The 25,101-nt window shown below is 48.0% G+C and overlaps 1 protein-coding gene across 1 annotated transcript; it reads right to left on the reverse strand.

Annotated features, from left to right (window-relative positions):
• Positions 1–8,516: 8,516 nt before the first annotated feature.
• On the reverse strand, positions 8,517–16,716 carry TRIML1 (tripartite motif family like 1). Its single transcript, XM_002745157.7, has 6 exons — positions 16,172–16,716; positions 15,900–15,995; positions 13,608–13,838; positions 11,840–11,862; positions 11,572–11,669; positions 8,517–9,442 (listed from the first exon to the last, which is right to left on the reverse strand). Exons 1-6 carry the CDS (start codon positions 16,595–16,597, stop codon positions 8,892–8,894), a joined length of 1,425 nt encoding a protein of 474 aa, XP_002745203.5. The 5' UTR covers positions 16,598–16,716; the 3' UTR covers positions 8,517–8,891.
• Between the last annotated feature and the right edge of the window lie 8,385 nt (positions 16,717–25,101).

The following is a 25,101-nucleotide window of genomic DNA, read 5'->3' on the forward strand; positions in this document are numbered from 1 at the left end:
TGTGATAAGATTACTGTCAAATGTTGAATATTGATCAAAATCTCACTGTGATTTTCACCGGTCCGTGGAGTTCATTCTAATATTGTTCACGGGCTTATTATTCAGAGCTAGTCACCCACCAAGGCAGTGTTAATACTATTTGAGAAGCACAAATAAAGGTTTCGCGACTGAAAAATCTCCTCCCCACAGGCTGCCACCAGGGAAAGCAGAAATTAACGTTTATGGAGTTTCCTCTAAAAGGGAAGCACTTTCATAAAAATGTATCCCGTTTAATCCCCACGATATGCGGCACGATGGGCACTATTCAAATGTTGACATGGAAGAAGCTAAAGCCTGTGGTTTTCTCTGCAAAGAAGGGACTTAGTCTTGTATCTGTTACACCTTTGGGACAGGTCAGTGGCAGATCCACTGCAGCTACTGAGTGAAAGATCAGTTGAATAAATGAGGCTTGAAAAGGTTAAGAAAATGGTCTGAAATCCACCACTTTCTAAAAAGCAAAATCAAGATTCAAACTCCACTCTTATTGCAAATATCTAGCATTTATGAAGAGCCTAAGTTATGCCAGGTGCTAGAGACTGCGCTATTTGACAATTAAACCTACATTTTGATATAACTATGAACATGGTAAAGAAGTGAAATTTTTGTGGATAACTAACACTTTAATCTGCACCTAGTAAACAGTAGGCATATACTCACACTAATTTCCCTTTTTCTAATTAAATAGGTACATGTTGGGTTTCTCTGGAGCCCTTTTTCTCTTTGACTATCCAGATCATAAGTCATTGATAGCCAATATTGTGAGATTGTCACAGACTGACAGGTTCTTTCACTGACCCCCCAAAAAAGCCAATGAGAGTGGAAGGTATTTAATTAATTTATTTATTTTTGAGATAGAGTCTCCCTCTGTCACCCAGGCTGGAGTACGGTGGTGCAATCATGGCTCACCACAGCCTCGAACTCACACCTCAGCCCCCCAGATACCTGAAAGTACAGGCATTCACCACCACACCCAGCTCATAATAATAATTATTATTATTACATTTCCTTGAGATGGCGTCTTGCTCTGTCACCCAGGCTGGAGTGCAGTGGAATGATCTTGGCTCACCGCAACCTCCACCTCCTGGTTCAAGCATTTTCTCCTGCCTCAGCCTCCCAAGTAGCTGGGACTACAGGCACACCCACTACACCCAGCTCGTTTTTTTGTATATTTTTTTTGGGGGGACAGAGTTCCGCTCTTGTTACCCAGGCTGGAGTGCAATGGCGCGATCTCGGCTCACCGCAACATCCGCCCCCTGGGTTCAGGCAATTCTCCTGCCTCAGCCTCCTGAGTAGCTGGGATTACAGGCACGCGCCACCATGCCCAGCTAATTTTTTTGTAATTTTTTTTTTTAGTAGAGACGGGGTTTCACCATGTTGACCAGGATGGTCTCGATCTCTTGACCTCGTGATCCACCCGCCTCGGCCTCCCAAAGTGCTGGGATTACAGGCTTGAGCCACCGCGCCCGGCCGTTTTTTTTTTTTGTATTTTTAATAGAGATGGGATTTTACCATGTTGGCCAGGCTGGCCTCAAAGTCCTGACCTCAAGTGATCCACCTGCCTTGGCCTCCCAAAGTGCTGGGATTACAGGTAAGAGCCACTGTGTGCGGCCTCCAGCTAATTTTTAAAAAAATCGTTTGAGAAATGAGATCTCACTATGTTGCCTGGACTGGTCTCCAGTTCCTGGGCTCAAGTGATACTCCTGCCTTGGCCTCCTAAAGTGCTGAGGTTACAGGCATGGGTCACCCATGCTGGGACCAAGAACAGCAGTTACTGCAGCGAAGAAAGAGTTGAATGATCTCTCAGCAGTGGCAGGTGGCTGTTTCACGCTTCCTCGTCCTCAGCGAAGTTTAACCCCCTACCATAGTTCTAATCTGGTTTTATGAATGTACCGTTAATCTCCAGACAAGAAGGGGGGTCAGCCCCTGGACTCCAAGTGTAACTATAACTCCATTCCTTGGGTAGTGGCATTGGCCTCTGTGCTGTAATAAACAAAAGAAAAAACAAGCCAGCAGGTGGGGTCAAAAGGAAGATTAAGTGGGTTGTGTTAGCGTTCGCTCATTACTTTTAATTCTGCAAGGGTGGTTTTAGGATTAACTGGCATAGAAGTGTCTTCTTGGCTTGAACCTTCAACAGGATTTTCTGAGGCTATATTCTAGAATAAAAATGTGTGTGGGGGCCTGGCGGGGTGGCTCACACCTGTAATCCCAGCACTTTGGGAGACCGAGGCAGGCAGATCACCTGAGGTTGGGAGTTTTGGACCAGCCTGACCAACATGGTGAAACCCCATCTCTACTAAAAATACAAAATTAGCCAGGCGTGGTGGCGCATGCCTGTAATCCCAGCTACTCAGGAGGCTGAGGCAGGAGAATCACTTGAACCCGGGAGGCAGAGGTTGCAGTGAGCCAAGATTGTGCCATTGCACTCCAGCCTGGGCAACAAGAGTGAACTCCATCTCAAAAAAAAATGTGTATGTGAGTGTCAATTACTATGATCTGTTCTATAAAAGAAGGGCCAGATAAAATGCACCGTTTGTTTTACATTCACAAGCTGCCAGGCTGAGGGCCGGGCCCCCCCAACTAAAAAGTGAGGGACCCGGGGATGCAGTCGGCTCGACCGGACTTCGTCCTGCGTGTAAGTCACGAGGAAGAGACAAAAGTGAAGAACTGAGGAATGAAAGATCAGTATACAGAGAGGACAGAGTGCATTTCTGTTTAAATAAGTGAAATCTATATTCAAATTCAGGCAGAAAAAAAAAAAGAAATGAGGCAGAAGAGGAAAAGAAAAGATTTCCCAACTTTTCACTGACTGACGTCATCACAAGACAAAGTACACGAACCCACCGAGCTCTGGCCCGTTCTTCCACTCGGCTCAGACAATCCAGCCTTTTTACACAGCGCCTCTTCCTATTTTTAACACGATGGGCTGCTGGGGATCCACCCTCTAATCATAGAGGGAACCTCCCCAAACCAGATTGCAAAATATTGATCCCAATTGTAATGAGCCCTTAGGAGTTTATCGAAAATCTTTTATGCTTTCAACTTTGCCTGTAAACAACATCATTTTACTCACAGACAAGGAAGATTTTGCCGACAGCAGACAGCCCGTGTCATCAGCGGGGTCGGCAGGGCACATCTGCTGGAAGTGAGTGTCCCTGCGCTAGTGGCGGTGATTTGGGCAGACTGGGCTTAGCACTTCACTTCAAGGTGCTTTTGCCCTGGTCCTGAGCAAGCTTGGCCTCAGCCCCTGGAGGCACATTTGCACTCCGTGTGACTGTGGGCCTTACTTTCCAAGAAGAATTGAAGGACTTTCCCCCTTCTTCCCCTTCTCCTCTGCTTACATCCTTGATCTGTGTGTGTTAGTGTTCTACAGCTGGTCTAACAAACCACCACGCACTTTATGGTTTAAAGCAACACAAATGGTCGGGCACCGTGGCTCTCACCTGCAATCCCAGCGCTTTGGGAGGCCAAGGTCAGCGGATCACAAGGTCAGGAGTTCGAGACCATCTTGACCAACATGGTGAAACACCATCTCTACTAAAAATACAAAAATTAGATGGATGTGGTGGCACATGCCTGTAATCCCAGCTACTCAGGAGGCTGAGGCAGGAGAAATTGCTTGGACCGAAGAGTTGGAGGTTGTGGTGAGCCGAGATCATACCACTGCACGCCAGCCTGGGTGACAGAGCAAGACTCCGTCACAAAACCACCCAACCAAGCAACAACAGCAACAAACCCACAAATGTATTGTCTCGCAATTCTGGGGGTCTCAGAAGTCCGGCGTTATTTCGACTAGATTAAGAGTGGGTGTAGGCAGGCCTGCATTCCTTTTGGAAAATAAGCGGCGGAGCTGTTTCCATGCCTTTTCTAGCCTCCAGAGGCTGCCTGCATTCCGTGGCTTGTGGTCCCTTATCCCATCTTCACAGCCAGGAGAGTAGCCTCTTCTTTCCTCTCTGCTTATGTCCTTAATCTCATCCATAACTCTCTCTTCTCAGGACCTGTGACACCATTCTAAATGGTTATTTCAAGCCGTTGTGGCAGATACACAACGTTTAGCATCGCGCGTGCATTTCAGAGCACTGCGGCCGGGTCGCCAGCTTTTCTCAGGTGTGGGACAGATGCTGCCCCATTGTGTAACCACGAGCTCCATGGATGCACAGTCAGCTGTCGCAGGGGCCTGAAACTCCTCTTACCAGACACGATGTGAGGGGATAGTGAGCCCACCCTTCTCCCAGAGAGGGGAGACTTAGACACCAAGATGCTCAACTTAGTCTTTCCAAGGAAAGCTTCCATGAAAAGAAAAAGTTTAGACAAAATAAACTTATTTGAGCATTAAGGCATTCATGAATCATGCAGCACTCAGACACACAGAAGAGGTTCAGCGAGGTCTGCTCCAGCAGAGTGAGCTTTTTTTTTTCTTTTTTGAGACAGGTCTAGCTCTTTGGCCCAGACTAGAGTGCAGTGGCACAATCTTGGCTCACTGCAACCTCCGCCTCCCAGGTTCAAGTGATTCTCCTGCCTCAGCCTCCTGAATAGCTGGGATTACAGTGTCCCACCACCACTCCCAGCTAATTTTTGTATTTTTAGTAGAGATGGGGTTTCACTGTGTTGGCCAGGCTGGTCTCAAACTCCTGACCTCATGATCCACCTGCCTCAGCCTCCGAGAGTCCTGTGGAGCCACTGCGTCTGGCCAGCAGCAAGTTTTTATAGGCTGACTGTGAAAGGAAATGAATTACTGGACTGACTCCAGCCAGGCCTCTGCCTTATTTGAGTGTGATCCTATGAAAAGCCCCTACTTATATAACTAGCAGCCAGTTGGCTGGTTGGCTGTTTGTGATTGACTCCTAGTTGATTATTAGTGACTGCTTACTAGTTTGCTATTCGTAATTGGTTGCTGGTTCTTTGTTTTTGGTTTTTTTTTCAAGACAGAGTCTCGCTCTGTTGCCAGGCACCAGGCTGGAGTGCAGTAGCGTGAGCTCAGCTCACTGCAATGTCTGCCTTCTAGGTTCAAGCAATTCTCCTGCCTCAGCCTCCTGAGTAGCTGGGACTACAGGCATGCACCACCATGCCCAGCTAATTTTATTTTATTTTTTAGTAGACACAGGGTTTCCCCATGTTGGCCAGGATGGTCTTGATCTCTTGACCTCGTGATCCGCCCGCCTTGGCCTCCCAAAGTGCTGGGATTACAGGTGTGAGCCACTGTGCCCGGCCGCTGGTTGGCTTTTTATGATTAATTGCTAGTTGGCTGTTTGTGTCTGGTTGCTAGCTGACTGTGATCAGTTGCTGGTTGGCTTTTTAAAATTGATTCCTAGCTGTTTGTCTGCGACTGGTTGCTAGCTGGCTGTTTGTGATTGGCTGATTATTGGTTGTTGTTCCCCCCGACAAAAAAACTAATCAGCTTCAAGAAATGCTTCCACGTTGAACTTGGGTTTGCCTGTGTAAGTGTTCCAGGCAGGGAACCAGCCCCTGGCTAAAGACCTCCTGCATATTTTGCTTTAACGCCTCCCATTTCCAAATAAACTTCCATCTCCTTCAACGTTAGTACTTGCTGAAGCAAGAGTAAATGAAAACGTGATGCTTTTTCTAACTCCTCTGCAAGTTTATCACAATAAAAAAATGAAGAATTTGAAACATAAATGATCTGGACTCTCGGTGGAGTCCTAGAGAAATGGGATTCCATTTTAACACCCTGTCATACACAGCCATTGCTGCTAGAGTGCCACACATGTTCCTAAGAAGCACTGCAACATGCAAAACCGTGCAATAAAAACCACTGGGTTTGTGTGTTCCTGGGCACAACACTTAGAACCAATGTCAGTTTCCAGAGAAGGAATCGGCCGGGCGCGGTGGCTCACGCCGGTAATCCCAGCACTTTGGGAGGCCGAGGTGGCAGATCACGAGCTCAAGAGATAGAGACCATCCTGGCCAACATGGTGAAACACCGTCTCTACTAAAAATACAAAAAAATTAGCCAGGCGTGGTGGCGCGTGCCTGTAATCCCAGCTACTCAGGAGGCTGAGATGGAAGAATCGCTTGAACCCAGGAGGTGGAAGTTGCAGTGAGCCGAGATTGCACCACTGCGCTCCAGCCTGGTGTCAAAAAAAAAGGAACCAATAAACACGATAGTACAGTTTTATACTTGTTAAACAGTTAAGAAATGCATAAATACTGAGATAAATATGGCACTTTACCTTGAAAAAAGATCTGAAGTTTGCTGGTGAAAGCGGGCTTCAGGATCATAGCTTATGAATTATTCTGAGGTGGTAGAAGGAGGGTTTGCAGGCGGGACAGAAAAGAAAGGAAATCAGACAGAAAGCTGTCACACGAAACGTGCATGGGTGCGGCTCATAACGTGGGCAGTGAACTGAGGGGCTGGCAGATGCCGAGGGGTGTCTGCGTGTGCGTGAGTGTGAGACTGTGAGTGTTTTATGCCCTCCTGGGCAGCTGGATTCGGCTAAGTGCAGTTGTCTCTGCTCACCTCGTGTTTTTCGTGGATGAAATCATGCATACACAAACATGAAATTCTCATTACGCTTGAACTGTTCTCCGATACATCAACTGCATTGGAACAAATTTGCATTTTCAAAACGAGTGGCTAGCAGAACTGAATGCATTTGTGTATGAGCGATCTGATTAGCTCCTCCTCGGGGAGATGTGCCATGGCGTCCGTAGCCTATCAGGCTATTAACCATAAGCTGCTTTCAGTGGTCAGGTATCTCTGGGTATTCTCGGACAGATGGTAAGAAAGTGGAATCACTCTCCCACATGAAGAGCAAAATGGAGAAGACTGTGAAGATGTCTCACAGCAGAAAATGTGGGCAAGGAAGCGGTCTGTCCTAGTCGGAAGAAATATTCACATACAGTATGATTCCAACTATGTGGTGTTCTCGAAAAGGCACAGCAATGCAGACATCAGAAAGATCAATGGTTGCCAGGGGTTACTAGGGAGAGAAGGATGAATAGACAGAGCACACATGAATTTTAGGGCAGAAAAACTACTCAGTATGATACTATAGTGGTGGATACATGTAATTATACACTTGTCAAAACCCAAGGAATATGCAGCACTTTTTTTGTTTTGTTTTGTTTTGTTTTTGAGACGGAGTTTCGCTCTTGTCACCCAGGCTGGAGTGCAATGGCGCAATCTGGGCTCACCACAACCTCCGCCTCCTGGGTTCAGGCAATTCTCCCGCCTCAGCCTCCTGAGTAGCTGGGATTACAGGCACGTGCACCATGCCCAGCTAATTTTTTGTATTTTTAGTAGAGACGGGGTTTCACCATGTTGACCAGGATGGTCTCGATCTCTTGACCTCGTGATCCACCTGCCTCGGCCTCCCAAAGTGCTGGGATTACAGGCGTGAGCCACTGCACCCGGCCAAGCACTTTTGAAACACATTGCGTACACGGGTGACCCCCAATGTGAATCCTGGACTTTGTATAATAAAGAAGTACCCGTCCAGGCTCATCAGTTGTAACAAATGTACCACTCTAGTGGGTGAAGGTGATGATGGGGGAGAGTGCCGGCAGTTTGTGGGGAATCTGCGTGTTTCTCTCAATTTTGCTATGAACCTTAAGACTTCCTCAAGTGATACTGTTTCTTACACAGATTTTCCAGCCCTCACTTACAGTGCTGTGCAGTGAAGCTGAGCTCATCTGGAGCAGGAGGACCCAATTCACATTGCTGACACTGATCAGGCACAAGTTCCTGTTTGGGGACACTCCTGCATCTCATCCGGTTTTTCTTGGGCATCAGGAAAGAGTGGTAGTTTCTACACTGTGCATGATGCTAATTGCAGACACTCGAATGAGTGCCCACATGTGAGAGCACAAAGGGATGGTCAGAAGGTCTGAATGAAAATGCATGCACTTCTGAGTTTCTCTTCCAAAGAGGAGGAGGAGGAGAGTACCGGGCAGCCCCTGGAGGCAGAGGCCTACTGGGGTTCCAGCCTAATAGGAAGAGACCCTGGGGTTAAGCTGGGCGAGTCGCTTACGGATGAGAGCAGCGGCACTTTTAGAAACGTTGCCGGGGAGACACAGGGCCTCTCCCACTCCTGTGGCTGTCCTATCTTCTCCCAGACCAGCGTGTCTAAAAGTAGATACTCTTTAAAAGGAAGGAAACACATCGACATTGTGCCTGTCATAAGTGCAAGAGAAGGTGCTCAGCGGATGGTACTAGGAAGTGCCACCTCCCCAGCCATTGTCACCTTTGAACACATTCACAGAGGTCTCAGCCTCTTGCGACTATGGAAACATGAATGGTATAACGACATTCACACAAATATTTGCAGTGTTCTGAACACGTAACCTTCCTGAGTACAAATACTGCAGGCTCATGCATGGGAAGGAAAACGGCTTTTGGGAGAAGGATGGGGCCTGAGCCTCTTGCTGTCGCCCTGGAAAGATGTGCCCATGTCTCGGCTCCCCAGATGGATTGGACTCGCCCCAGCACACCGAGCTCCGCATCAAGGACAAGGACACATTGGAACAGCACAGGTTTCCAGAGTCAAAGCATCAAATACGCTCCAGAAGTGACCTATGTTTATAAAATGCAGCCTATGGCAGTGGGATTCCTGGTAATAGGGGCTCAGTATTTGAGTGACCAGCACACACATGGGATAGTCTAGATGATACATTTCGTTAAAGACACAGTATGCTCAGCTGTCTTCTATTGCTGTTGAAGCTGATTGTGCGATTTGGCTGCTCATTGTGGGATCAAGTTAATGGAAACTCTTGGGGGTGGGTGGGGGTTTCTTTGAGATCACCTGACGTTCACACAGAGGATGCCTTTGTCATCTTAACAGTCATTAGGTCTTGGTCTCAGACCTGGCCCTCTGTGAAGGCTCAAGGGCGCTCCCTCAGGCGCGGCTGTTCTGTGAGCAGATGGTGAGAGGGTCTGTGTTTGTCCCTTCATTCGGGAGATAGGGGGAAAAGATGGGCCTGAGAGCCTCTTGGAAAGAATTTGGTGGGAAGCTGTAGATGAGGGATTCGTCCGTGCCGTTGTAGAACGCTATGTGTCCAGATTCATAGTCCAAGAAGACGCCAACCTTACACACCGGCTCTCTGACGTGCTGACCTTTCAAAGGTGAGGAGACCCACAGACTGTAATCGTCTCCAATTTTTAAACCGATCAGCGAGAAGAGGTCCCCAGGTGTCTTGAGGAGATTCCCGTTTCTGCTCACAGAGTCCTTGCAGACGCCCACTTCCCACTCCGTCTTGCTTCCCACCTCCACCTCCCAGTAGTGCCTCCCGCTGGTGAAGATCTGAGCACCCAGCACAGTCGCAGACTGGTCAAATCTTTCCGGGTTGTCAGGCAGCTGCTCTCTGCTTCCCCCGTATTTCACACTCTTCAGATCCTCGGACAACACCAGGCAGGGATGGGCTGTGGCTGGGTCCAGCGTTATGTCTGCTACAAGAGGAGGAAAGAAGAAATTTTCCTTGGGCACGACTGAAAAACCTCTTACCTAGGTGAAATTTACATTGAATTCTTAGTACTTAGTCCCGGTTTTTAAAATGTAATTTGGGGCCGGGCACCGTGGCTCACGCCTGTAATGCAGCACTTTGGGAGGGCAAGGCAGGCAGATCACAAGATCAAGAGTTTGAGACCAGCCTGGCCAACAAGGTAAAACCCCATCTTTACTAAAAATACAAAACCTAGGCCGGGTGTGGTGGCGAGTGCCTATACTCCCAGCTACTCAGGAGGCTAAGGCATGAGAATTGCTTGAACCCAGGAAGTGGAGGTTGCAGTGAGCCAAGATTGCACCACTGCACTCCAGCCTGGGTGACAGAGACTCAGTCTCAAAAAATATACACACACATACATACACACATTTGGTTTAGAACAGATTTTCTGAGCTCTTCTTTCACTGTTCCACAACACACAGCGTGAAGCTCTAAATGGAGAGAGAGAAGAGCCATGTGGAGGAGCTTTAGCCTGCCTGAGATGGGAGGAGAATCCCTGTGGGAGCAATGCAAGTCGCTCTGTTTACAAGAGGCCCCTAGAACTCCGAGCTGTGCGCCCACGCAGGGACGCCCCTAGAACTCCGAGCTGTGGCCCACACAGGGACACCCTTTGTTGTTTGCTTTCATCTTAGCCAAGATGGGTTCCGGTTCTTCAGTTTGGGTGGGAGAGAAAAGAGCAGTTCTCTTTGACCGAACTTCTAATGAGCCAAACACTTTCTATACGTTATCTCGTTAAATCATTGCAACATGCTTTTCTATCGTTTTTACAAAAAAGAAAACAGGTTTACGAAGGTCAGGGGACTTCACCACGATTACACAGTCACTCAAGTGTTCGAATTACAGTCCCTAATCAGCTTTGTTCGTGATGACAAACGCAGCTTCCTGGGAGTTCAGGACAGCACCGGGGCCGTAGGATGAAGCACACACGCTGTGAACAGACAGTCACATACAAGGCCTCCTTTTTTATAGACGGGGTTTTGCTCTTGTTGCCCAGGCTGGAGTGCAATGGCGCGATCTTGGCTCACTGCAACCTCCTCTCCCAGGTTCAAGTGATTCTCCTGCCTCAGCCTCCAGGAGCTGGGATTACAGGTGCCTGCTGCCACATCCAGTTAGGTTAGTTTTCTTCTTTCTTTCTGAGATGGAGGCTTGCTCTTGTTGTCCAGGCTGCAGTGCAATGGCGCGATCTTGGCTCACTGCAACCTCCTCTCCCAGGTTCAAGTGATTCTCCTGCTTCAGCTTCCCAAGTAGCTGGGATTACAGGTGCCCACCACCACGTTCGGCTAATTTTTGTATTTTTAGTGGAGATGGAGTTTCACCATGTTGGCCAAGATGGTCTCAAACTCCTGACCTCGTGATCTGCCCGCCTCGGCCTCCCAAAGTGCTGGGATTACAGGCGTGAGTCACTGCACCCGACTTAGTCATCTTGTATCCTAACGGAACAGAGCTAGAAATGTAGACACCCCAGCACGAGGGGGTGTGTCTGCCCATGAAAGGGGGATGGAAGAAACAGAATGACAAAACCGGCAAAGAAAGAACCAGGACCCCTGAGACAGAAAACAAAGCCAGAGGAAGCCTGAGTCAACTCTCACTGCTTCCCTTTGCTCACGTTCAGAGAAGCCTGTGGCCCCAGCCCTTACTGGTGTTCTGTGCTGGCCCCGATACTTCAACCAAGAGCCTAGTGTCAGAGAGTGAATATTTATTTATGTTCTTGCTTTTGACACAGAGTCTCACTCTGTCCCCAGGCTACAGTGCAGCTGCACGATCTCGGTTCACCGCAACCTCTGCCTGCAGGGTTCAAGTGATTCTCCTGCCTCGGCCTCCCGAGTAGCTGGGACTACAGGCGCGCACCACCACGCCCAGCTAATTTTTGCATTTTCAGTAGAGACTGGGTTTCACCGCATCCAGGATGGTCTCAAGGCCGGACCTCATGATCTGTCCGCCTCCGCCTCCCACAGTGCTGGGAGTACAGCCGTGAGCCGCCACGCCCGGCCGGACAGTGAATGTTTGATACTGGAAGGACGGAAGCTAAAGTGAATTCTACAAGCCCGGGAGGTGTAGCAAATGAGGCTGACTTACTGCTGAATTTTGTCAGCATTTCCTTCATTCCCGTGACGCGGCACAGACTCAGCTCTGTGGTGGTGGCCTCTGGACACTGAAGCAGGAGTGGCTGGCTCCTGCAAGACGGCAGCGAGATTCACTCCACAGCTCAGGCCGCGTGGCCTCACCACCCAGACAGTCCGTCTCGTTTCTCCCCCAGCGATAGCACAGACCCCCATCCCCACTCAAACTGGCCATCAGCGCCACTCACCCGCAGCTGGCATCGCTGAACAGAAGGAAAGCCTACCTTTCCAGGGCTCCTCTCACTTCCTAAGGGTGACAAAGGAAGAAGGTTAGCGTGGTGCGCTTTGATGGTGGCACAGACGAAATTCATTTTGCATCCAGTCCTTTGCAAAATTCACAGAATCTGCTTCCCATGCAGCACACCATGAGTGGGAGCATGGAGAGCAGAGGAAAGCACCCCCAGTTTCTTCCAGGCATGTGCTGTGGTGAACGCAGGATGTTTCTCACAATGACTAGAGAACACCTCGTCCGTTTCTTTCTCTCATATCATCACTTTGTCCAGGGAACCTGCTCTGCAAACAAGCCAACCTGTGACTCTCATTCACCATCCAGTGAGAGGCGAGATGGCCCGGTGACAGCTGAGGATCACCAAGCCGGTGCCAGGCTGTGGTGGGGTGTTTGGAGGGCACTACATGAAGCAGCAGCATTCTGTGGAACTGGTCTACAAAACAGACCTGAAGCTGGAGTCAGGTCACCTGGCTTATGTTTAAGAAGGTGCTGAGGGGCCGGGTGCGGTGGCTCAAGCCTATAATCCCAGCACTTTGGGAGGCCAAGGCGGGTGGATCACGAGGTCAAGAGATTGAGACCATCCTGGTCAACATGGTGAAACCACGTCTTTACTAAAAATACAAAAAAAATTAGCTGGGCACGGTGGCGCGTGCCTGTAATCCCAGCTACTCACTCAGGAGGCAGGAGAATTGCCTGAACCCAGGAGGTAAAGGTTGCGGTGAGCCGAGATCGCGCCATTGCACTCCAGCCTGGGTAACAACAGCGAAACTCCATCTCAAAAAAAAAAAAGAAAAAGGTGCTGAGGAATACAGTAGCTAGAGGGGAGGTAGACCAAGGCAGGGAAGGAATTGGAGCTCCCTGCACAGAACAGGGGGCTCTTCCGTCTATTTGTGTTGTTTGTTTGTTTGAGAGGAGTCTGGCTCTGTCACCCAGGCTGGAATGGTGGCGCAATCTCGGCTCACTGCAACCTCCGCCTCCCTGGTTCAAGCGATTCTCCTGCCTAAGCCTCCAGAGGAGCTGGGACTACAGGTGTGCATCACCACACCCGGCTACCTGTTTTGTGCTTTTAGTAGGAGTTTCACCATGTTGGCCAGGATGCTCTCGATCTACTGACCTCATGATCCACCTGCCTCGGCCTCCCGGAATGCTGGGATGACAAGTGTGAGCCACCTCTCCCGGCTGCTAATTTATATATGTATTAGCAGAGATGGGGTTTCACCATGTTGGTCAGGATAGTCTCGATCTCTTGACCTTGTGATCCTGTGATCCGCCCATCTTGGCCTCCCAAGGTGCTGGGATTACAGGTGTGAGCCACCGCGCCCAGCCTCTCCCATCTATTAACAATCGAACAGGCAGATGGCTTTAGCACCACAGGTGTGAATTATTAAATCAGTGCTGCTGTTAACCCATCCTGTAGATGACACTCATCTAGAGTTCATGTCATAACGGTCTTTGTGAAGATTAAATTGAATATGCCCAGCACATGGTAAATATACATAAACTTTAAAAAATGACCACGGCTGAGGTTGCAGAGAGGCAGGTGTGGAAGAAATTGAACCCATCCTCAGGCTTGGTTTCTCATCTCTCTCTCTCTCTAAGTTCTATAAGGCTTTACTGATGTATAGAATATCAATTCTTTAGAAAAACTACTCTGGGACTGGAACTCAGTTTTCAAGACGAATAAAGGAAACATTATTTCCCATGGCTTGAAGTACTATGAGATACCATGATTTTTCCCATATGCTCATGAATTCTATTCTCACCTCTAGAGTTTCCAAAGCCGAGCTTTGCCTTTTGGACTCAATCTGTCCGATCACTTTGCTCAGGTCTCTGATTTGCTGGGTCAGTCTGGTCTCACTGCTCCTCAGTTTCCGCAGGTTCTCTCCCTCTTCCTGTTCCAGGAGCTGGAGTTGCAGCTGCTCCTCTTCCTTCAGGAACTGGTGCATTTTCATGTACTCTGACACAACAACCTGTTTACAAGTCTTTGTTTCTTCCTGCCAAAGCACACACATACACACACACAACAAACACACACACAGACACACACACAAACACACACAGACACACACACAAACACAGACACACAGACACACACACAAACACACACAGAGACACACATACAGACACACACACAGACACAGAGACACACACAGACACAAACACAAACACACAAACACAAACACAGACACACACACACACAAACACACACAAACACACACACACAGACAAAATTAGTAAGAGTAATGTCCTTGTCTACAGATTTTTAATCCTTACAAGTCCTAGAATTTCTTTCTTTTCTTTCCTTTTACTTTTCTTTTCTTTCTTTTTTTTGGGGGGGGGCGGACAGAGTCTTGCTCTGTCACCAGGCTGGAGTTCAGTGGTGCGATCTCGGCTCACTGCTACCTCCGCCTCGCAGTTTCAAGTGATTCTCCTGCCTCAGCCTCCCAAGTAGCTGGGACTACAGGCATGCACCCCCATGCCCAGCTATTTTCAGAAGGTTTCACCCTGTTGGCCAGGATGGTCTCTATCTCTTGACCTCATGATCCACCCGCCTCGGCCTCCCAAAGTGCTGGGATTACAGACATGAGCCACCACACCTGGCCAAGTCCCAGAGTTTCATGGAAACAATTCCTGAAATCCAACACATAACACATAACACATGTATTCTATTGATGAGCCAGGGGAGAGGCTGACGTTTTTGGAGGTACGTGCACTATGGATACAGTAGTAAACAAAACCAAACTCTCGGTTCCCAGGAGATTGTCATTCTAGTGGAGAAAACCAAAAATGAATAATAAATGACAGGTGGTGATCGGGACTAAGATACAAATAAAGAAAAATTAAGAAAAATTATGAAAAATGTGTGTTCATTTATTCAATAAAAGTAGGTGTCGGATAACCAACAAGGAATAGAAATATACAGGGCAAATACTCTCACTTAAGAATTAAAGGTCGGTCACGCCTGTAATCCCAGCACTTTGGGAGCCCAAGGCGAGTGGATCACGAGATCTGAAGATCAAGACCATCCTGGTCAACGTGGTGAAACCCTCATCTGAACTAAAATGCAGAAAATTCGCCGGGTGTGGTGGTGCGCGCCTGTAGTCCCAGCTACTCTGGAGGCTGAGACGGGAGAATCGCTTGAATCCGGGTGGTGGAGGTTGCAGTGAGCCAAGATCGCACCACTGAACTCCAGCCTGGTGACAGAGTGAGACTGTCTCAGAAAAAAGAATTCAGAGTCTACTGGGAGAATCAGAAACACAGTTTAAAAAATTATCTAATTAAATATTTAGTCCTTTGCTCTGACTACTGTGGATCTCAAATCCAAATCCAGGACTACCCTTGAGCGCTTGTCAGGCAGAATTTAAACCACTATTTTGCTTTTGTATCTTTCTCTTTATTACTTTTTAATTTGCATCTTTCCCTCAGTGCTTTTGAAATATTTCTTTTTCATTTATTTATTTATTTTGAGACAGAGTCACTCTGTCTCCAAGGCTGGAGTGCTCACTGCAACCTCAGCATCCCGGGTTAAAGCGATTCTCCTGCCTCAGCCTCCCATGTCGTGGCACACTGCAGGTGAGCACCACCACGCCCAGCTAAGTTTTGTATTTTAATTAGAGATGGGGGTTTCACCATATTGGCCAGGCTGGTCTCGAACTCCTAACTTTATGATCTGCCTGCCTCGGCCTCCTGAAGTGCTGGGATTACAGGCGTGAGCCGCCGCGCCCAGCAAAGATATTTCTTTTTTTAACTTGCTTTCTGTCTTATGTTATATGTCGATAAGTATCACCTATGTTTTAAATAATTATATCAGAGCCATCATAGAGGAAGCCACAGCGTTGTCTAGCTGCACAAAGGACTCTTCCTCCAGGTGGGGAAGTTTGAGCTGAGCCTTGAGATTCCCACGAGGACAGTCAGAAGTAGGCAGCCCAGTGGAAGGAGACTGCGTATTTTAGGGATGAGACTGGAAAAATGTGTGTTTTTTTCTAATATTTTGCTAAATTTCCCTTTAGTCCCCCTCATGGCATCTTATACCGGCCCCAAAGTCAGACACCGACCTTGCACAGCCCCACTCTCTCCTTCTCGTGGGCTAACACAGCCTGAGCTTCCTTTCTCCTTTTACGCAAAAGATTTAGGATTTCCTCAAGTTTCTCCTGCAATAGAAACAAACTCTTTGTGGCAAATAAGCAGGTACCAGGTGGAAGCGGGACCCACCCAAGTCTGTGATGTACTCGGATAGCACCCCTGACTGTCCCCCACGGAGGACGCTAGGAAGGCTGGTGGGGGAGCCCGGGCTGAGTCCGGGGTTCCTGCTGAGCAGCTGTCTTACTCTGTGGTGCTCCTCAGCCTCACTGGACAGATGCACTCTGGTGACAGCATGGCTCTGGGCTGCGAAGGCGCTGCCACCCTGCTCATCATCAGACAGCGCCTTGGCAGCAGCGCGCGTCCTCCCGTAGCTGCCCGGCTCATCCTCTCTCTGCAGCACCTGGGACCGGAGCTGCCTGCCAATGCTGGCCAGCCTCTCCAGACGCTCATTGGGCTGGAAATGCGGGCCCTCCAAGGTCCTCCAGCACTCAGGACAAGATAAAGGAGTGCTAGGTTCTTCCCAGCTCCTGAGGAGACACATCAGACAGAAGCTGTGCCCACACTCGGTGGTCACTGGTCTGCTGAAATAGTCCAGGCAGATGAAGCAGGTGAGTTCTTCCCTAAGACTGTCCATCAGATCTGCTGTGGACATTGTCTTGAGGCTGGACATGGGGCAAGTTTCCACCTCTATTCTGAGATCAGCACACCCTCCCTGCAGTCCTAGTTTTTAGTAACTCGTGGGCGATCTGTTGCTATGTTGTTATGACACAAAATCCTTTCCTCTCCTGTGCCTGATTTCACCCACTGACACACAGTGTGCCCCACAAAGCCAATTATGACATAATGTGGAACTCTGGGCTCTTCATCAGCCCAAACCTTGAGTCTTCTCTCTGCAAGCCACACATGCTGGAGGCTGAGGATTCTGGTTTCTACCCGGGTTACCATTTTGAGAATCAGTTATTGTACATAAACAGAACTGTGGAACCATCTAAACACATGGGTTTTAGGCGGGAAGGTTGGTAATTTGGTGTAAACCAGTAAAGAGACTAGAATTTTGATGATCTCTAATAATATCTGAGTTAGAAATTTGGTCCAAATCTGGGAAACTCCAGTAATAAAACCCATCAAGTACAGTCCTTTCTCACTGGTCCTCTCCTCTGCTTGACGAAAGCCTGAGCTTTCTGCTTCTTCACTGGGTACTGTGGACTTTTATTGAATTTTATTCATCCCAACGAAATGAGAACTCTTCCACCGAGGGTTCCTTGGTTTTAGGTGCACAATGTTTATGGCTGTTCCCTGCAGAGCCTGTACTATACTCACCCATCTGCCATCATGGAAAGCATCTAAAATGACATTCTAACTGGAAATTGCCTCAAGAGCCTATCGCACTATGGAGCAGAGAGAAAGAATTATATTTTAGTATAAATGTAATTTTGCTCACTTATTTTCTCCCATTGAAAATTTCCAGACAAGGCCCTTTCAAATCCCTGATTCTCTACCAGTTCTTACTGGACAGAAATTAAGTGTGCAGACATTTTTTTAACATATGAAAAAGTAAATGCTGACTGGCCATGGCGGCTCACGCCTGTAAATCCTTGCACTTTGGGAGGCCAAGGCAGGCAGATTGCCTGAGGTCAGGAGTTCGAGGCCCGTCTGGCCAACATGGTGTGAAACCCTGTCTCTACTAAAAATACAAAAAAAGAAAAACAAAACTTAGCTGGGCGTTATGGTATGCGCCTGTAATCCCAGCTACGTGGGAGGCTGAGGTAGGGGAATTGGTTGAACCAGGGAGCTGGAGGTTGCAGTGAGCCAAGATCGTGCCGCTGAACTCCAGCCTGGGCAACAGAGCGAGACTCTCAAAAAAGAAAAAGTAAATGCCCAGTATGGAGACTGTGCACAGTGAACACTGAGGTCAGGGCCAAATGCCACAGATTCACTGTGTCCTCTGCTCTTCCTGTCCTGCCCCACTGCCACTCACTGCATGCCAAGAAGTGGCGTCTCAAAGGCTCGTCCTCAAAGTCCAGCGAGATTGGCCTCCCCACTCGGTCCTCATGCCCTGTTTCTGCCTCCATCCCCTCAGTCCCCAGCTAAGCAGCCTCCCACGGGTTGGGCGCATTCGCAGGTTATTCCACTGATTGGTTTCTGACTTTCAAGGCTCCAACTCTTACTTCTTTCCCACTTATCTCCACAGGATGTCAGATGGTCTCTTATCCTGAACTTTGGGAAAAAGAAGTTTCCTGGCTCAGAATGTCCTTTCCTCCACCTTCCTTTCTCCCAGTCAAAACCCACTTTTCTGAAATCATTAATTCAAAATGTTTTAATCATGTACCTCCTTTGTAAATTATATGTGAATTACTAGGATGAGAATTTAAGCTATGAAGAAAACAGAGCAAAGAGTTATACTACCGTGAAGAGGAAGAGAGGTGATCACGGTGGCGTCACAAAGCCGCTACTGAGATTGCCCCCGGGATACTGACTTGTCACGGCTTCCAAATATTGCTGTGAGTTAGTCTGACTCTGTTGCCCAGGCTGGAGTGCAGTGGTGCAATCTCGGCTCACTGTAACCTCCGCCTCCCGGGTTCAAGCCGATCTCCTGCCTCAGCCTCCCGAATAGCTGAGTCTAGAGACTTGCACCACCACACCCAGCTAATTTTTTGTATTTTTAGTAGAGACAGAGTTTCACTGTGTTACGACGGTCTCAATCTCCTAACCTCATGATCTGCCTGCCTTGGCCTCCCAAAGTGCTGGGATTACAGGGTAATCCACCGCGCCCAGCCTGAGTTAGTCTTAAGTCTTGCAAAAAGAAAAAAAAAAAAAGTGGGCCAGGCACAGTTGCTCATGTTCTGTAATCCCAGCACTTTGGGAGGCCAGGTGGGCTGCTCACGAGGTCAGTTCGAGACCAGCCTGGCCAATGTGGTGAACCCCATCTCTACTAAAAATACAAAAATTAGCTGGACGTGGTGGCACATGCATGTAATCCCAGCTACTCTGGAGGCTGAGGCAGGAGAATCGCTTGAACCCGGGAGGTGGAGGTTGCAGTGAGCTATATCCGTTGCTGCACTCCAGCCTAGGTGACAGAGCAAAACTCCATCACAAAGAAAAAAAAGTCTATAATACACTAACTGCCACCACTAGAAAAAGAGCTTATGAACTACCACCTCCATTCAGTGTGTTATTTCAACACAACCCCAAAAGGAGTCGTTAACATTTACCAAAATCATTAGAATAAGTCTCACAAGACAGTTATGACACATCACAGAGCCAGTGCTCCAATCTGGAATTGAGAAGCTGCCACATTCTATGTTCAAGTCACACTGATCTGTTCCATCCCACTTCCCTCTTGGGTGTAACTTTTTTCTTTTATAAGCTTCATAACACAATAACCATGTGTTATTCATGGGTGACTAAAAGAATTCATTGCACGGCCGGGCGCGGTGGCTCACGCCTGTAATCCCAGCACTTTGGGAGGCCGAGGCGGGTGGATCATGAGGTCAAGAGATCGAGACCATCCTGGTCAACATGGTGAAACCCCGTCTCTACTAAAAATACAAAAAAAAAAATTAGCTGGGCACGGTGGCGCGTGCCTGTAATCCCAGCTACTCAGGAGGCTGAGGCAGGAGAATTGCCTGAACCCAGGAGGCGGAGGTTGCGGTGAGCCGAGATCGCACCATTGCACTCCAACTTGGGTAACAAGCTCGAAACTCCATCTCAAAAAGAAAAAAATAAAAGAATTCATTGCACATGGTTTGATTTTTCTGTAAATGAGTTCTAAATGAATAGAGCAACTATATAATTATGTAAGCACAGTCTTATATTTAGCTGGAAGTCAAGAGATCACGTAGTCCAACTGCCTTCTACAGATGCTGAAGAAAACTGCAGCATGAAGACATTGAATTGCTGCCCTGATACCTGCTTCCTACGAGCTCCTGCCTCCCAGCGTCTCTCGTTCGGCAACACGCTACAGTGCATCTCACTTGTGGACTTGTGAGTGGGTGAAAATCCCTAGTTCTCTCAATAAAATGAACATTGCCCAAATGCTGCCTGAAGGAAGTCAGATCTCTGTAATTAGGAGGTGTGACAGGTGTCCGAAATCTCCGGCTACATTCACTCTTGGAAGGTAGACTTCCTCATTGTCTTTCTTTTTTTTTTTTTTTTTTTTTTTGAGATGGAATCTCACTCTGTCACCAGGCTGGAGTGCAGTGGAGCAGTCTCGGCTCATTGCAACCTCACCTCCCGGGTTCAAGCGATTCTCCTGCCTCAGCCTCCCGAGTAGCTGGGATTACAGGCACGTACCACCACACACCCAGCTAATTTTTGTTTTTAGTAGAGATGGGGTTTCACCGTGTTGGCCAGGATGGTCTCGACCTCTTGACTTCGTGATCCACCCGCCTCGGCCTCCCAGAGTGCTGGGTATCACAAGGTCAGGAGTTCAAGACCAGCCTGGCCAACATGGTGAAATCCAGTCACTACTAAAAATACAAAAATTAGCCAGGCATGGTGATGGGCACCTGTAATTCCAGCTACTCAGGAGGCTGAGGCCGGAGAATCGCTTGAACCCAGGAGGCGGAGGTTGCAGTGAGCTGAGATCATGCCCTTGCACTTCAGCCTGGGCAACAAGAGCAAAAACCTCTCAAAAAGAAAAGGTATGTGTGTGTGTGTGTGTGTGTGTATCTGGAGACAGTGTCTTGCTCTGTCACTCAGGGTGAAATGAAGCCACAGGCAGGTGCCACCATGCCCAGATAGAATTTTTTGTAAAGACAGGATTTCACCATGTTGGCCAGGCTGGTCTCCAACTCCTGACCTCATGATCTGCCCACCTTGGCCTCCCAAAGTGCTGGGATTATAGTCATGAGCCACCGTGCCCAGAGCCCCCCCCTTTTTTTTTGGAGTTAGAGTCTTGCTCTATTTCATAGGCTGGAGTACAGTGGCTTGATCTTGGCTCACTGCAACCTCTGCCTTCTGGGCTCAAGCGATTCTCCTGCCTCAGCCTCCTGAGTAGCTGAGATTACAGGTGCCTGCCACCACGCCCGGCTAATTCTTTGTATTTTTAGTAGAAACAGGGCTTTGCCATGTTGGCCAGGCTGGTCTTGAACCCCTGACCTCAGGTGATCGACCCACCTCAGCCTCCCGAAGTGCTGAGATTACAGGTGTGAGCCACCCCACCTGGCCAAATGTTCTGTTTGAACTGACGTTGCTGGCGTAATAAACTCTGGTCACGTTTATTTGTAAAGCTGCTTTTTTCTCTCAAATCCAATTTCTTACAACATTTGATGCCAGTCTTTTTAAACAGGTCCAGGTCCTGAAAGGTATCCAAATTATCAGATCAGTTTAAAGTGTGCAGCAGGCTTTTTGATTCCTTGTTTCATGAGGATGTAAAGATGCATATCTTCTAACGATAGTGAGCAGCGTGTAGATTTTAGTATCTTTTAAAATTTCTATTATTTATTTTAGAGACAGGATATTGTTCTGTCACCCAGGCTGGAGTGCGGTGGGACAATCATAGCTCACTTCAGCCTCGACCTCTCTGGCTTTAGATCCTCCTGCCTCAGCCTCCCTACTAGCAGGAACTACAAGTGGGCACCATCGTGCCCAGCAATTTTCATATTTTGATGATGGGGCTTTATTATTGAAGTTGACTATAATGGAATAGAAAAAAATTCTTCCTAAAAATGTTATACCAGTGGTCCACAAGTTTTAGAATGAACACTATGTTAATAAAAGGTGAATGTATGCCTTGATATCAATTATACATTTACTACTTTATTAATATGCATATTACTAAACAAAAGAAGCTAAAAAGGGCACCCAAGTGCTATTAGGGGCTGGGCACGTTGGCTCACGCCTGTAATCCCAGCACTTTGGGAGGCTGGGGCCGGCGCCTCACAAGGTCAGGAGATTCAGACCATCCTGGCAAACGTGGTGAAACCCCATCTCTACTAAAGACAGAAAAATTAGCTGGGCATGGTGGCGAGTGGCTGTCATCCAGGCTACGCGGGGGAGTTGCTAGAACCAGGGAGTCGGAGGTTGCAGTGAGCTGAGATCGCGCCACTGCACTCTAGCCTGGCGACAGAGCACAAGTGGGTCTTAAAAAAAAAGAGCTCTTTATTTCCCATATGCCAATAACTCATCTGTACCACCCCCACCATCACCCCATACTTGGAGGGCAGTGCTCTTGAGTTTGCTGAACAGAATGACTCTGGGTGAGAAGAGGAAGGAAAGTGTCGTTCAGAGAGCAACTTCTGCTCTTGTTCCCACCCTCCTCGCTCCTGTGTGCGTTTCGTCCAACCTCTCATGACGCCCGGAGACTTGTGAACGACGGTGCTGGGGTCTCGTTGTGCGAGTGGTGCTGAGTTCGGTGGCTTGGTGGAGGCTGTGGCAAGTGTGTGTCCACGCTGGAATCAGAACCCACTTCAGTCTAACCTCATCAGTGACACACGATGCTTTCCGCAACCTACGAACTTTGACAAAAATCCGAACTTTGTTTGCTCAGGATTTCAGCTGAAGCCAGCCCGTTCCTTTTGCTGAGGGCATTCTTTCTAGTGAAAACAGAGAGGGCTTGTCCCAGTGTTGTAATAGGTGAGGTGAAGGTGACCTCTGAATTCTGCTGGGATTGTTAGGAGGATTATCTTCCTTAGGAAAAAGCAGAAGCGAAGTGAACACGCTGGGTTCGGATGAGCAGGCACTGACTCACAGAACACACGGGTAGCTGTCGTGAGGTGGACCGTAATGTTGGATTCTTACGTTTTAATGCTTTCTTAAGCAGGGGAGAAGCACTTGAACATGACTCCTGGATCTCTCACAGCTGCGGGAAGTAAGCCAGTGAAAGTGAAGCCCCAGCTTCTGAAGGAGCCGCCTTGGAGAAAAGGAGCCAGGGAGAGAAGCCACGCCTTCCGGATAGTGATAACACTGGGGCCACAAGCGGCATGCCCACTCCCAGTGCTCCTGCCCGGCGTGGAGGAGGTGGCAGTCTCCCGTCACAGAATTGGTCCAAAGTAACAAATACAGCCTTGCTCGGCACCAGCCACGCTCATCCCACCCAGAAGCCGAGAGTATGCCAGCCTGGGGCCAGTGGCGAAGGGAATGTGGCTAGCAAATGGGATAGGACTGGTTTTGGTTTTTTGAGACAGAGTCTTGCTGTTTGCCCAGGCTGGAGTGCAGTGGCACGATCTTGGCTCACTACAAACTCCGCCTCCAGGTTCAGGCAATTTCCAGCTGATTTTTGTATTTTTAGTAGAGACGGGGTTTCAGCATGTTGGCCAGGCTGGTCTCAAACTCCTGACCTCAAGTGATCCACCTGCCTCAGCCTCCCAAAGTGCTAGGGTTACAGGCATGAGCTAAAAACAGTACAGAATGTTTTTGTACTGTTAAAAGTTCATGAAATGACTCACGAGAACCAAGACTCACTCATTCATAATAATATTTATTATTTGACAGTGAAAAAAATCACATTTCTTCAGAAGTTTTAATGAAAAGCTTTCCTATGAAAAATCCGACTGTCTTATGGCCAGGCACGGTGGCTCACGCCTATAATCCCAGCACACCTGAACCCAGGAGGTGGAGGTTGCTGTGAGCCGAGATCGCGCCATTGCACTCCAGCTTGGACAACAAGAGAGAAACTCTGTCTCAAAAAAAAAAAAAAAGAAAAGAAAAAGAAAAATCTGACTATCATAAAATGATCTGTGTTCCTTGTAATATGATTACTCTAGCCCTATAAAAGCATCTCGTCATAAATTATGTTACAAATTTGAGGCATCTTTTTTATAAATTGGCAAGACATTTGGTTAACATTTAATAAGGACAAATCAGTATATAAGGATATATGAAATTTGGCACCAGATTCAAATCCCATATTTGAGGTTTTCCACACCCGGTGCTCTTGATCAGTTACTTAATCCAGTGACTTAATCTCTCCGTCATCTGTTTTACCAGCTGTAGATGCACCTCACAGGGCTTCCAGACACATAATAGTAGATAAGAATTCAGCTCACATTTTGTACTGTTTTTGCAATTATCTTAAAATATTGAATCTTCTAGAAGTAATAATTTCATTATTAATAAATATTTAATACCAAAACAGCCTTTAATAAGTGTTTAAGTACTTAATAAGTATTTATTTAATAATAAGACAGGCTTTAAGAGACTTCAGAACTTCACAATATGCTTGGTGTGTATTTTCCCACTGGTTCCAGGATGACATAGTTCTCTTGTCAAGAGTTATGAAAGCTCAGGGGATGGTGAGAAAATCGACAGAGGATCTGACAACATCTTCACAGACGTCGGCTGTACCCAGGCCTAGCAGAGAAAGGAAGACTGGATTAGAAAAATAAGAGAAGGGAACGAGATGGACTGGCTGTGGCGGGGCGGGGGGCGGTGCACAGGAGTAAGTGTAATCCGTTCGAAGAAAGCTGGGAATTCGGATTTGGAAAAGAGAGCGGGTGTGAGTAATCATTTGAGATAAGGATCCAAGCCCTTTGGGAGGCCGAGGAGGGTGGAGCACCTTAGATCAGGATTTTGAGACCAGCCTGGCCAACATGGGGAAACCCCCTCTCTACTAAGACTACAAAAATTAGCCGGGCATGGCGGTGCGCCTTTAATCCCAGCTACTCGGGAGGCTGAGCTGGCAGAATCGCTTGAACACGGGAGGCTGAGGCTGCAATGACGGAGACGGAGCCACTGCACTCCAGCCTGGGCGACAGAGCGAGAGCCCTGCCCCCATCTCAAAAAAAAAAAAAAAAAAAAAAAGCAGGGTGTGGTAGCTCATGCCTGTAATCCCAGCACTTTGGGAGGCCGAGACAGGCGGATCACCTGAGGCCAGGAGTTCGAGACCAGCCTGGCCAACATGGTGAAACCCTGTCTCTACTAAAAATACAGAAAAAATTTAGTCGGGCATGGTGTCGGGCGCCTGTAATCCCAGCTACGCAGGAGTCGGAGACAGGAGAATCGCTTGGCGAAGGTTGCAGTGAGCCAAGCTTGGGCCACTACATGCCAGCCGGGGGGACAGAGTGAGACTCTGTCTAAAAAAAAAAAAAAAAAAAAGGAGAGAGAGAGAAAGAAAGGATGTACTTGAGATTCCATGACGTGGAAACAGGTTCTGAAAGATCGGGTACTCCAAGGAGAAGAATTCTCATTATCCTGTCAGCAGTGTTTAAAAAACAAAAAACCCCCTGGTTTGAT

The sequence above is a fragment of the Callithrix jacchus genome, chromosome 3, assembly GCF_049354715.1.
Source record: "Callithrix jacchus isolate 240 chromosome 3, calJac240_pri, whole genome shotgun sequence".
NCBI classification, from domain to species: domain Eukaryota; kingdom Metazoa; phylum Chordata; class Mammalia; order Primates; family Cebidae; genus Callithrix; species Callithrix jacchus.